This window comes from Pituophis catenifer, unplaced genomic scaffold (assembly GCF_029215685.1).
Source record: "Pituophis catenifer annectens isolate HBS135680 unplaced genomic scaffold, rPitCat1.0.hap2 SCAF_7, whole genome shotgun sequence".
Lineage (NCBI taxonomy): Eukaryota > Metazoa > Chordata > Lepidosauria > Squamata > Colubridae > Pituophis > Pituophis catenifer.
In genome coordinates this window covers 67,383,287-67,398,306 of record NW_027256887.1, presented here as the reverse complement: position 1 = coordinate 67,398,306, position 15,020 = coordinate 67,383,287, and the positions used below count along the sequence as shown (strand labels likewise).

At 39.9% G+C, this 15,020-nt stretch overlaps 1 protein-coding gene across 1 annotated transcript in view; it reads left to right on the top strand.

Annotated features, from left to right (window-relative positions):
- Positions 1-10,549, top strand: part of POLR3B (RNA polymerase III subunit B) — a 71,008-nt gene extending 60,459 nt beyond the window's left edge. The window contains exon 27 of the mRNA XM_070948023.1: positions 9,919-10,549. Coding sequence (XP_070804124.1) covers positions 9,919-10,048 — 130 coding nt within the window. The 3' untranslated portion in view covers positions 10,049-10,549. The remainder of the gene's footprint in view (positions 1-9,918) is intronic.
- Positions 10,550-15,020: the final 4,471 nt, after the last annotated feature.

Genomic DNA, 15,020 nt, shown 5'->3' with positions numbered 1-15,020 from the left:
TATAACTACCCTTCTTGCATATCATAACCCAGAGTGGTTTACAAACAATAATAAAGCAATAGAAAGCAATAAACCACCATAAAAACTCCCAGCATCCTCATAGCCAATAGACAACTTTCTTGCCTTCCAGCCACATACTGTCTCAGTGTTTGTGGGAAAAGCCAGACCTTCAAGGCTTTTTGGGAAGGGTAGGTTCTGCCTGACCTTGAGCAAAAATGTTCCAAACAGCAGGGGCTACTGCCAAGAAGGCGGGCTGCCTAGGTTCTACCTGATGGCAATATTTAAGAGAAAATTCAGATTAGATTAGATCCCATGAAAAAGGTTGGTTTATTACAAATTTTATCTTTTGGTTGGAGAAGGGTGATGGATGTAAAATGTCCCCAATGTAAGTGTGGAATCAGTTTTTCTTTACTGACCTTACTGTTTCCACGATTCCCTTTTTACCTGCATTTTACCAATGGGTAGAAAGGGACTTTAAGGACAGTTCTTTGCAGGAGGAAAGGACAATGTCTATGGGGAAAAAAATTAAGCGCCAAGAAGAGAAGCATCTGAAGCAAAATTTTGAAGAATAGAGAATTCCTAGGCTCTTCATCTGAAAGGATATAATAGTTAGCTTGGGGAAAATAAGAACAAAGATATTAATATCCTTTTCATCCAATTCCATCAGGCTTCCTGAAAATAATACAAATAGTATACTTTATTATTTCATGTTGTTTCAAGGGAATTGAATAGAGAAGCACTGAGTTGCTATCCAGCCCGCTAAGGCTGAAGCTTCAAGTGATACTATACCCATGAAGATACCAAATTTGGGATAGGAGAATCAGAAGCAGCTCTCTGGCCAGGGAAGCTGACAGGAGCTCTGGTTGTAAGAGGAAAAAATTCTTCCCTTCTCCTAAACACCATCATTTCTAAACAGATCTTGTCAGTTGGGTTAAACTTTGGTCTGAGCCACGAAGATGATCTCTTTCAATTTCTTCACCCTGTTTTGAGTACTGAACCCTGCCTACTTCTACTGTGCCATTTCCTTAGGCCCTTTTAAAATGAACTATGTCTCATTGGTTGGTTCCATTGTCCCTCACTTAGCTATTACAATGTTACCTTGATACTCATCGTTAATTGGTTCCAGGAAGCACGATGAGTACCAAACAGACTTTTCCTATAAGGAATAATATAGTGAGTCGCAAGTCAGCTGACACTGACAAGTTCTAGCTTGTGAGTTGAGTAGTAAACAAATGATGAGTACCAGGACAAAATGTTCATGTCAAAATGTGTGTTGAATACCCAGTTCAATGAGTTTCAAAGCAGTTGAGTACCAAGGTACCACTATATAGTGCCTTGTTCTCAGTTGCAAAAAATAAAGACAGGAGGAAAAGTCTCATAATGAAATGAAACTCTCCTATGACAGGCAGATGCCAAACCAGACTGAGTAAGGGATGGCATGACTGCTGACAAGGGGAAAAGCCCAAAGCCTATTTTCTACTTGGTTAGAAATCCATCTATTTATTTTGAGCCTCTTCATAATGGACATAAAATATTCAGGCTTGTGGGAAACTGAAATTGGCAAAGAAACTATTATATAAGCTTTTACGTAGTTCCATCCCATTAGTACAGCGCACATTGTACTATACAAGCATATTTAAATCTTTTAAAAGGGCAGTCACCTTCAAATTGACTCCTGGTGACTTCATAGGCATATTCATGCAATTTTCTTGGCAATTGTATAGAAGTGATTTCCCTTTGCTTCTTCCATGATACTATTTTGAAATACTAGTATAGTCTAAAGATCATGTAGTTTTGGGAAATATAGATTTAGCTTCTAGCTAGGTTCCAACCTGCTTATCCTCTGGAAGCCATACAACTATAATAAAAAATTAACTATGGGATAGATTAACTGTGCTTATCTTATATAAAAAGATAACTGATGAATTATTGAAAGAGATATGAGATATCATCAAATGAAAATACACGTATATTCCTATAATTTGAAAGGTGAAAACCAACAATTGCCTTTCAGAGCCAGGTATTATCATGGCAAAAAAATACCCAATATAAAAACCTTGGCAACAAGAAAGATATATAATAATGCAAACTGTAAGGAACAAGGAAAGATTATCTCTGTCAAAAAATATTAACAAATGGAGGAACATTTAGAAGAAAATAAAAGTAGGTAATGTTTGAAGAAGTTTAGAAAACTCTTAGGAAATTTGATCATTTAAGGGGGAGGTATGCTCAAGAGTAATCTTGTATGTGACAGATAATAGAAACAAATGAGATTGAACAATTATGGAAATAGCAGGCACCTGCTGAGAAAACGATGAAATGTATGAAAAAAAATAGTCACTCTCCCTGGGCCAACTAAACAGGAAGTAGAAAGTCATGTGCTTTGGATATGTGATGGGAACAGATTATGGATTTTTTGAGGGAAATTTCAGGGAAGGAGGAGGCAACAGATTGGATTGATGGATGAGATCAAAGAAATTATAGTGTCTACCTGTTGGCATTAATTAGCTCTTTTATAAAGCCTAAGATCTTCAATTTTGATTCTGGTTTTTATTTGCGATTGTGAGAAATAATTACAGTACTACAATGAGAGGTTGCATTGAATTAGGGAATAGCAGTTAACATTGCATATGATTTGCATATACAATTATTTAGAAGAAATTTGTGCATTGCAGCACACAGAATATAATATCAGAAAAGTTACCCAGTGAAAGTGAGACATACAAGTTCTCAATTTGCCCCTCTTAAAGCTGTGATTATGGTGGTTAAAGAGATGACCAGTAGAACTAATGTAAAAAGAAGGTAATTGAAAGCCATAAAGGAGATGCTAAATACAAATGCAGAAAAATTCTACCCACAGCTATGGTAATTTATTGCATGAAAGGATTGCATTTCAAACAGGAAAAACTAAAAAAAAAATGATATATTGCGATTCATTTTGTAGAACATTTAGAAAAGTTGTTTTCTGCTGTGACTTACGCTACATAAATGTGGAAAATATGTTCAAAGGAAGTAATTCTGGTCTTATGCTATCTGATGGTGATCATAACCTATAATTGGGTTTGTTATCCAGTTATTAGGTAATTATGTGCTCTGTCTGTCAATAGTAGGAGCCAAGCAGCCCTTTAATGAGCAACACAATAGAAGCCAGGCAATTATAGCAACTCCAGACCTCTAAAAGGCCTTTGCCAGTAAGTCCAGCTTTAGTGAGGAATTGCTGTATAAATTAGCATGCCTTGGGGAAAAAAACGATAGGGAAGGTAGAAAAGGGAAATATTGGATATAGGGGATATAGCCCGGAATTAGGAATCAGAAAAGTATTTCAAGCAAATATGGCATTTGATGCTTCCAGTAGTACTTGGATCAAATGGCACTCAGATTGAAACTGTCAAGGAAATAGCAACCAAATGTTGAAAATTCAGAAAATGTCATAATAGCTAGAATTAATTTTATTGCTTACAAAAGACAAGTTACTTCTGGTGTTGAACTGGTTCTTCAAAATATGTTGTTTATTCAGAGAAAGCGCCTTTAAAGATACAGCAACCCATAGATAAACTCTGCTTGGGAATTCTGAATGCATTAGTTATTTGGAAGGTTATACCATAAGAGATTGAAACTGTATGTTCAGTTCAGAGTTTATCAGGTGTCTGCATTGTATCATGGCAGTAAAAGCTATAGAATTGTAATGTGTTAAGTGGAGTCGCAGTATTTCACTTACAGTGAATCTTTAAACATTACACACATTGGGGTGGTGTCTTTTCAGATGTTGGATTCTTGTGTCATCTGAGCTTGATTGTTTTCCTGAGGATATTTCATTATCATCATTATCAGTGCACTAAGAACCCAACAAGTCCTAAAATTCCCAGCAAATCAATTCAGTGCTAACTAAAGACTGGATGCTATAGTCCCGTGATGGCGAACTAATGGCACGCGTGCCCAAAGTGGCACACAGAGCCATGTCACCTGGTACACGCAGCATCGCCCATTCTTCTTCCTTCACATGTGCGGCAGTGCCAGAAACCGGAAGATCAGATGGCCAGCTGATTGTCACGTACACATGCATGCCAGTAACCAGAAGCCTAGCTGGCCGGCGCGCATGCGTGCGCCGGAAACTGGAAGTTCATTTCCTAGCGCACGCATGCCCACTGGGCAGCTCCTCTTAGTGCTCATGTGCACCGGCCATGCCGTTGACACCCACATACAGTCCCAGGACATCCACCCTTGCCAGCCAGGAGCACTGCCGCCAGTTGCTCCCCTGCGTCCACCTGCCTGCCTGCCTCGCTGCCACCGCCAGGAAAGGCCCCGAAGCTGTGCTGCCCGGGATCCACATGGGCTGCTGCAGGGGGAGGCCAGGCATGGCTGGCTGGCTGGCCGCCATTGCCGTCGCCAGGAAAGGCTCCAAAGCTGCGCTTTCCAGGATCCACGTGGGCTGCTGTAGGGTGAGGGAAGGCATGACTGGATGGATGGATGGATGGATGGATGGATGGATGGATGGATGGATGGATGGATGGTGACGCCGACACCACTAGAAAAGGCCCTGAAGCTGCGCTACCTGGGATCCATGTGGGCTGCCGCAGGGAGAGGCTAGGCATGGCTGGCTGGCTGGCCATCATTGCAGCCGCCAGGAAAGGCCCCGAAGCTGTGCTGCCCAGGATCCAGGTGGGCTGCCGTGGGGTGAGGGCAGGCATAACTGGCTGCCTGGCTGCTGCTGCCACCGCCGCCAGGAAAGGCCCCAAAGTTGCACTGCCCAGGATCCATGTGGGCTGCCGCAGGGTGATGGCTGGCTGGACACTGCCCGGAGCGCGAGGCTGGCAGAAGGAGGAGGAGCTGCCGCTGCCTCTTTGCCGGCATAAACGGCCTGCAACTGCTGCCTCTTTGCTGGTACAAACAGCCTGCAGCCGCAGCCTCTTTGCCAGTGCAAGGGCCCTCCGTGCCCCGTTTTGGCTTCCAGGTTGGTGCAGGAGGCTTTCCAGGCCCAAAACTGGGCATGGGGGGGGGGGCTCACACTGGTAAAGAGGCTGCAGCAGCAGGCCGTTCATGCCAGCAAAGAGGCTATGGCTGCAGGCTGTTCGCGGCAGCAAAGAGGCTGTGGTGGCAACGGCAGGCCAGTGTCTCGGGGCGGAGTCATACCCAGTTGCACCAATGAAGGCCAGAAGTAGCCGCCCACCATGTTTTGGCTTCCAGGTTGGTGCAGGCAGCTTTCCAGGCCCCAAACGGGATGCATGCATGGGAGGCGGGGGTGCATGCATGGGGGGGGCGCTTGCATTGTATTTTGGGGCTTGGCTACACACGTGTGCATTCGCGTGCACACTTTGGGCACTCAGCACTAAAAAGGTTAACCATCACTGCTATAGTCTATTCATGTAGAAGAGAGCAATTTGAGGAAAGTTGTTTTATTGCAACCAAACTTAACAATGTATGCTAAATGAACATTCATCCTTTGCTCATTCCACAACCATTTCCTTCTTTCCTTGACACATGCGAAACTTATATTTGGAGCTCTTTGAGAAACAGATTTTCTATTATTTTAAAATCGATGTAGTGCTTTACAGTTAAGTATAGAATAATGTATGGTTTTAGATGAACAATAGGTATCAAGAGAATATCTCAGCCCTTTGTAGTCATCTGATATGCAAAACCTATCAGTAAGAATAATATATACGAATATCATCTTGGAATCTGTCCTGCCATGAGCAAAATCCCTTCCAACATAGTTTTGGGTCTCTACATTTTCTAGAAAAGCAACAAAGCGAAATGCCTGTGGCAAAGGTGGTTTGCATTTTTTAAAAATTGCTTCAATTTTATATTTTTTATTGACAAGCATACTGGCAACTTGTTAGTTAAGATTAAGCCATCTCATGTTGCAAAGCCTCATGTGATCCTCAGCCAGTGGTGGGTTTCAAAATTTTTTACTACCGGTTCTGTGGGTGTGGCTTGGTGGGCATGGCATGGCTTGGTGGGTGTGGCAGGGGAAGGATACTCAAAATCCCCATTTCCTCCCAATCAGCTGGGACTTGGGAGGCAGAGAATAGATGGGGGCGGGGCCAGTCAGAATGTTTACTACTGGTTTTCCAAACTACTCAAAATTTCCACTATCGGTTCTCCAGAACTGGTCAGAACCTGCTGAAACCCACCTCTGCCTCAGCCCTTTGGGAGAAGAAGAACCTACAACTATCTCTTATTGCCAAAGATTAATCGCATAATTTTTGTTCATTTTGAAGTAGAAAACTTTTAAAAATTGTGGCTAGTTTGCAGCATGGGCTTAATGTAGTTTTAAGAAAGGACAAAAGCAGGGGGTGAAAAAATAAGGGAAAAAATCCAGAAAATCCTGGTTCTGCCCATTTTTCATTGCCAGGCCAACAGGTGCTCATTCCTGTTCTAGGCAGAAAAGAAGCATTTTTTTTCCACATCTCTTCATCGGGCTCTTAATTGTTGGTTAATTTTGGCCTTGAAAACTTGTGTTTTTCACTATTCAGTATTTTGTATTTTAATCATTATTAGCTGTTCTGAAGCATAGCTGTGTCATCGCTGTAGGCGATTATTTTTTTAGATTGTCACTATTCCTATGTCTTCCTATTGTGTCACCTGAAGAATAATTTTAATCTCGTTGTACACATTGGTGAATAACATTCAGGAAGTCTTCCTTCTCGCCTTAAACTTTTGTTTTGAAAATGTGCCTAAAAATGATGAGTGAAACCCCGGTGGCTGAATTAGTGAGCTTTTTGGATAGGCATTATCAGGGGTGGGTGGGTTATTGTTATTGTTGATGGGTTTCAGGGTATCGTTCTTTCCTCTCTGCTCTAGCAAGTACAGGTTGGGCCATTCATTGGTGCACAAATTAAGATTGAAGGGAAATCTCATTCTTCACCCCTAAATTGGAATACTATAATTAACATTTCTGTGCCACTGACTGAGAGTTTCCTTGGTAATGGAGAACTGCAGCTGAGGCTCTCACAGCACTTAAAGGGCGCCACCAATATGTTAGCACATCCATGTCCATTAAATGTTACCATAGGTTGATTAACAGTAAAATTGAAAGGGAGAGGAAGCGAGTTCAACGTTCAAAGTGGTCCATCCTAAAAGTTAGAACTGGCTAATTGAGATCACACTCTCATCTATCTTGTATTTAAATGTACAGAAATTGTAGTATCCCAAAAGGAATACCTTCAATATTTTACTTGCACCACAGATAGCATGATTTGATCCCAAATTCACCATATACAATACACAATGTACAATAAATATACAGGAGAACTATCTCAACTATATACGCCAAATATACAAGGGGACTACCTCAACCTCTGAGATTATCAGACATATTTTTTCAAGCCACATAATGTCCATCATTGCAATATCCCTTTGGCCCATCAAGTCTTAAAACTTTTGCCTAAATTTGCTGAATGTACTGGAATGTAATAGCATCTCTTCAAATTCTGGGGGAAATTTAAAATGGTGGAATTACTGGAATGCCACCACTAGAGTTTATGATGACGATCTCGGAGTACAAAGATGCCCACAGTCAATCCAAAAGTTAGTCAGCCTTGACAATACATCAATATCTAACTTCTATTGTCTACTAATATTGTGTTATTTAGTTTAGATGAGATTGGATTGGATTGGATTGGATTGGATTGGATTGGATTGGATTGGATTGGATTGGATTGGATTGGATTGGATTGGATTAAATTAAAATTCTTTATGGCGTGTGATTGGACACACAAGGAATTTGTCTTTGGTGCATATGCTCTCAGTGTACATAAAAAGAAAAGTGTACATAAAAAGAAAAGATACATTCGTTATGAATCATAAGGTACAACACTTAAGGATAGTCATAAGGTACAAATAAGCAATCAAATCATACTAGGAAAAAATATAAATCATAAGGATACAGCAACAAGTTACAGTCATACAGTCAAAAGTGGGAAGAGATGGGTGATAGGAACAATTTATAGATGAACCTCCATTTTTTTCTCTTTTTGAACTTCTCATGGTCTAAAATAATATAAAAATATAAATTTTGAATGAATCTCAGTAATTATCGCAAGGATGCTTTTTCCAAAAGGCAACTGGACTTTATTGTTTCTTTTTTTCTTCTTCTTTGGAAACATTTTGCTTCAGTTCTTGGATGAGAAGCAAAACATTTTCAAAGCAAAAACCAAGAAAGTCAATTTGCCTTTTGGAAAAAGCACCTTTGGGACAACCAAGACTTGGATGATTGAAAATCTCTATAGACATTTCACCAAGAGCTGATTTTGTGTAATGTATTTATACAGATTGTGCGCTGTTACATCCCATAGTCTGTTCTTATGTCAACAGGATGTAGAATTTAATCTCACTGAGACAATATCTCGGTGTTCCATTTGTTCTTGGGGATGTGGGAGAGCAGCTAGAATGTTTCACTTGGAAGAATTTGGGAGATAACATTTGAGATGGAAAGCTTGAACTTCATATATTAAATTGAACTAGTCCAATAAATAAGTATCTAGTTAAATAAATTAGCATGCTCCTTTGTCTCTAATAACGGATTTTAGGAGTAGAAGACTGCTAGGCAACTTTACTATGGCTAGCAACTGCAACTACCACCCTTTTTTCCAACACTTAAGAACCACTGTAAGATTAAAGAAATCATGCTGGTATGTTTGAGGATTATGATTTTTGGTGTGGGATTTTTGAGCAGGGATAAGAGTTAATTTCATTTTTTAAGCCTAGAACTTAAAGCATAGGACAGTGACGGCTAACCTTTTTGCTATCGCGTGCCAAAAGTGGGGAGCGCTGGTGGGGGGGTCACATGTGTGTGTGCCCACACCCATAATTCAATGCGGGGGGCCCACACATGCGCACATGACCTCCCTGCTCTCCCCCCACTTTTGCCGCACGATGGCATGGTGGGCCCAGGAGGCCCAATTTTTGCCCTCCCCAGGCTCCAGAGGCTTTCTTGGAGCCTAGAGAGGGCAAAAGCAGCCTTCCCCACCCTCCCGGAGGCCCTCTGGAGGCAGAAACGACCCGTTTGCTGACTTTTGGTGGGCCTGGAAGGACTGAAAATCATCTGGCCGGCACTCGCATGCTAGCTGAGCTAGGGGAATGCTCACGTGCCCACCGATATGGCTCCGTGTGCCACCTGTGGCACACGTGCCATAGGTTCGCCATCACGGGCATAGGACATTAAAGTAACCCTCTAGGCAGCAGGAAATTATAACAATGATTTGGGGAGCAGAATCTTATGGTGGCTTCTAGGGGGTTTAGACACCACTTTGTCTTTTTTTAGAACCATAAAGCTAGAAGGATCTTTGGAGGTCTTCTAGTCCAATCCTTACCCCTAACAGAACTCCTTATTCTATCTCTGACAAATGGTTGTCCAATCTTTCCTTGAAAACCTCCAGCAATGGAGCACCCACAACTTTCGGAGGCAAGCTCTCCGTGGAATCAGTCCATGGTGCCCAAAAGGCTGGGGGCCACCATCATAGATAGTCTGTCCTCTGTGGCATGTAATATAGGTACAAACTTTAGCTCTTCTACTGAATTGTCTGTCCTGCAAAATATTTGCATAATTGGTGCATCTTGTAAGGTTTTTATTTAAATTCTAAGAAGAGAATCTTATTACTAGTTAACAAGAGAGCCAGTTTGGGGACCCAAGAATGGAAACAGGTCTTTTATGGAATGGAGCCCAAAATTTACAGAATTCTTTCTCTGCTATCTTTAGAAATGGAGGCAGACATTCATTTTTTAAAACTTTTGTGGAAAATTCTTGTACTTGTTGATCTATGGATACATTTATTAAGGCCACTGTGCCTCATGTAACTTGCCTTTTATTGAGAATCGTGGGACATAAAAGGAAGATAATGTGAAATGGCTGTGGTACTCGTGAGGTGTTTGTATAATGTGTGAGGAAAATAACACCCTATTTTTCGTATCTTTTAGGTGCCATTACTGCAAATCTTCATGCCACGTCTCTTCTCTGCGTATACCATATGCATGTAAGCTGCTCTTCCAAGAACTTCAGTCTATGAACATTATACCCAGATTAAAATTGTCCAAGTACAATGAATAAACGAATGACAAGCAAAGAAAGAAGAGGCTGGCGGAAATATAATCAGAACAAGTTCAAGTGGAAGTGGTAAACCACATAGGCCATAAGTTCCTCTTGGTTTTCTTTTTCCTCTTTAGCTGGGAAACAGTCCTCAAAAGAATGTTAGAAGCTGCAAGGGCAAGATTCAAGCTCTGTTTATCTGTGACAAACAACAAGAGGTTTTGTATAGAAGATGGAAAAGGAAATAGATGCAGCATCTTGGTATCCTATGAACTGAGGGGAAGCCCTACAGATCAGCCATTTGTAACAAAACAAGCAACATAAATACAAGCATATATAAATGAATAAACATTTGGAATAGCACTAAACTGTTAAAATCAATGAAGTTTAAAGTACCAACTTTTGATGCTTTGGTGACTGAAATGTAATTTTTAATCAGTGGAGGTTCTTTTCTCATACCAAGTATAGTTTTTTTTTAATGTTATTCACTGAGATTGGAAATTAATAAAAAGTTAAAAGATATTGTCCAATGTTGGTTTTAGTGGCCAAATGTCTTATGTGTCTATATGGCATAACGATATTCCTAATAGTAGTAAGCAGGATTGAGGCAGCTACCTGTTGTAAAGTAGGCTGCCCTTTCTTGTCTGTGGTGTTCTATAGAATACATATTCTGAGAGTCAGAGATGAATAGCTGTAGAATTCGAATCCTAAGGGAATCCTAAGATAGCCTTAATCAGACAGCTATCAATTAGAAGCAATTTATTTATTTTATTTATTTGTTTCAACTTATATACCGCCCTTCTCCAATAGGACTCAGGGCGGTGAACAACCAAAATAAAAACAGAACATATTGCACTCGCAATTTTGAGAGGCAGGAGGGGATAGGAGAATTACCAAATAAACATGGGCTATAAGGAGTTCAGCCACCGTAGCAAATATTTGACTTGGGAGACAGCATTGAACAAACCTACCAAGAAATAGTCCTGGAGAAACATGTTATTTTCTGTTTTCTGATTTAGAGTACAGGGCCAAGAGGATATGGATATGGCTATTAAAACTGCAAGTAATTTACTTTTCCAGGCACTTTTTAAACCATTCTTTTTTTGAATGGCATCTGTTGTTAGGACTTCTAACTGTCCATCTTTAAAATTACCTTTATACAACCCTGTAGTTCCTATTTGGGATAAAGTCAGGATAACTGGATGGAGCTGAGTATTTACTGGCTGGATGCCCTTCCTGATGCCTTCACACAGTTCGCAGTATATATATTTTTTCTTTGTGGCCTAGGAGAAAAACATCTGCTGCTACCTAGGATTGAACTCCCAACCTTACGTGAGGTGAGCGTCTTCGTCGCTAGGCCACCACATCACTCTTAACTGTCCATCTTTAAATGTTATATTCATTCTAAAGAATACTCTGCTTTCCTGGCACAATAATTTGTTGATAACAAAATACTTTTTGAGATAGTATATTTGCAGTTCACAATATCACAGCGTGGATTGTGATTTCGTAAAGCAGTGGTATCAGAAATACTTTCTCCAGTTGCTAGTGATGTTAGGAACAGAATATAGAATCATAGGGCTGGAAGGGATCTGGAGGTCATGCTCAGGACAGGAGACCATTATACTATCTTGGTCAAATGATTGCTCAGTCTATTTATAAAAACCTCCAGTGATGGAGCACCCATAACTCTGAGAGGCAAACTATTCCTTTGATTAATAGTTCTCACTATCAGAAAATTTCTCCTTACTTCTATATTGGATCTCTCTTTAACAAGCTTCCACCCCTTACTTCTTGTCCTGCCTTCTGGTGCATTGAAGAATACATGAATTTCCTCTTCTCTGTGACAACCCCTCAAATACTGGAAGACGGTTATCATGTCCCCTCTAATCCTTCTCCATAGGCTAGACATGCCTAGCTCCCTCAACAGTTCATCATAAAATGCATAAAAAGCAGCATAAAAGCAGTCCAACATTTCAACTGCTCCAGGGGTGAAATCCAGCAGGTTCTGACAGGTTCTGGAGAACCGGTAGCGGAAATTTTGAGTAGTTCAGAGAACCGGCAAATACCACCTCTGGCTGGCCCCAAAGTGGGGTGGGAATGGAGATTTTGCAGTATCCTTCCCCTGCCACGCCCACCAAGCCACACCACATCTAAGCCACGCCCACAGAACCAGTAATTTAAAAAATTGGATTTTACCACTGAACTGCTCCCAATCCATAAGGCAAATATGTCCCTTAAGTGTTATATTAATAAATTTGTGCTCTAGCAGAGCAGATGAAAGAATGTATGAAACCATAAAGAAAGCTAAAGATTTTGCCCATTTGGGCAAAGTCAATGTCTGAAGATATCAGGCTGGCTGTATTATTTGATTTTAATAAAACTTAGAGCAATGTTAAGAAGATTCAAAAGCTGAAAAAGCTAATGAGAAGTGAAAGCCTCAATGAGTGGGTTTTCCTAAAAAAAAAAACAAAAAAACAGGTGATATTGCAAATATAAGTGCAAACAATTCTCATGAGGAAAGAACCCAGAAAAGAAGAGGCCAAAGTAACTACATTAAGCACTTAGTGAAGCTTTGAAAATAAGTGAGATAGAAAAAGTCAAAAGATGGGAAGAAGGAATATATAAAGAAAGCTGGAATGGTAGCAATGATATCAGGACAGTTTAAGCTTAGAAAGAGCTGAAGTGGACAATGGATGTTAAGAACGAGTTAGGGATATCATGCAGAGCATAGTTTCTGGAATTCTTTCTTATCCTTTAATAGAAGCTTTGCAGATACCAGGAGGGTAGATGGAGGGAGCTTAAGCTGTCAAGCTTTTGAGCCACTGCCTAATTATTTCTCCCTTAGGGATGGCTTGGGTTTTTTTTTTTTCTGGATTTATTTCTTCACAGCCCTAGCTGGATCTGACCCATTTTCAAACTCAATGCCACTTTTTTTTTGGTTACACCAATTTTGGCTTTGTTCTGTTTTCTCCAATGAAGATAGCTAACTATTACCCCAACTCTACAGTGACTAGAGAAGGAGAAATGACCCTATGTTTAAAAGAATGCAGATTCTGGAAATTGCACATTTGCCAGTTTGTAGGATTGTTCTAGAGAACATCAACAAGACATATAAGTACCTAAAAAACCCACAATTCAATAATTATAATAATTGAATTGAATAATAATTCAATAATCCAGAATGGATTTGTCAAGCCCAAGTCTTAGATTGGGCTTTTTTTTTTAAGGGGTATTCTCTATCCCTTATAGATCATGAGAATTCTACAAGTATAACATCTTGATTTCAGCAAAGCATTTGTCATAGTACCTGTGACGTTTTGATTAGCGTGCCAGGTAAGTGTGAGATAAATAGCATGACAAATATGTGAACACATTGTTGGCTTGAAAATCATCTTGGAAGACTTCATTTCTACTTGGAAACCACTTTTGGACTTTTTGCTTGAAACTGAGAAACAAAATTTTAATCTTGGGATTAGAATTGTGTATGATTGCAGAAGTACTGTGTACTACGGTTTACTCTAGTTCAAGGAATCTTTGAATGTCATGCTTGGATTTGCATCAAAGAAAGTCTGAAGTTACTTTTTTCTATAGTTTTTTTCTCTTCTTGTCTATATCCCCTAATTTTGTTCCTTCCTTGCTCCTCCTTTTTCTCTTTCCAATTTTTCTTCTTTGAGGCTTTCTTGTATTTTATATTCTTTTGAAATTCAATAAAAGTTTTGTGAAAAAAAGGAAAAATCATCTTGAAAGAGAATTCATTAATGATTCTATATCACAGAAGTTTTGAGTATGGTCCCCCCAAATTTCAGTTTGGGATTTTATACAGTGCAATATTTGTTCGTTGTTGCTTGGATAAGGAAGTAAAGAGGATGATTATGAACTTTGTAGACGACAGAAAATCGGGTAGAGAATATCTAATAACCTGTATATCCTGCCAATCTTGGCAATTTGCAAGTGTGTGGACTTTTAACTAGATTTCTTAGCAATAGTCAAGCTAGCTGGGGGAATTGTGAGAGCTGAAATCCACAAATCCAGAAGTTGCTAGGGCTAGTAATTGCCCTAGAAAATAGAAATGAATTACAAGTTGTTATTATTAATAACATGAGAAAAATGGCTGAAAATTACAGAATGAAATTTAGTTCAGAGAAATACAAAGTTATGTATTTAGGAAACAGGAGTAAAACATGGGTATACCATAGGAGGTATTTGACTTGACATTCTTTATGGGAAAAGATCTTAAAATAGTAGCTGACTATAAAATAACAATTAAAGTTTGAACTAGGAGTGGTGACATGTTCGTTCAAATCTACTCCCAGACACAGAAGCATACTGGGTGACTGGGCGAGTCACACATATTCAGCTCAGTGTACCTCATAAAGTTGCTGTAAGTGGAAATAGAAAAAGGGACTGTTGTGTGCTTTGTCTTGAGCAAATGAACAAAAGATGGACATAGAACCAATAAATAAATAATGCCTATATAGGAAAAGAAGTGTGACATGATTGAAAAAAGGCAAATGTAATTTTAGACTGCATCAATAGAAGTAGATTTTCCAAACTGGATGGAATTCTACTTGACTTACTTTGAGTCTTGTGTCCAGTTCTGTTCATACTTTAAGAAGGATTCAGAGAAGCTGGAACAATTTCACAAAAGGATAAAGAGGAGGATCAAGGGACTAGGAATTTAACTCCTTCACAGAACCAAGAGTATTTAGCCTTGGGAAGACTGAAGAACAAAATACCACTTTTTAGATATGGAGTAGGGGTGGGAAATGCCTCCTAGAAGGTCTTCTTCATTGTTCCAGAGTGCAGAAATAGGAATGTTCCTAAGGAAAAATAAAAGAGCCGCTGGATATCAGAATCAATTCCCCAGGGAGATGGCGGCTCCATTTTATTGGATGTATTCAGGCAGAAGTGAGACCCCCACCTCTTTGCAGTGCTTCAACTTGGATTCCACACAGAGCAGGGGGTTGAATTCAATGGGTTAAATGGTCTC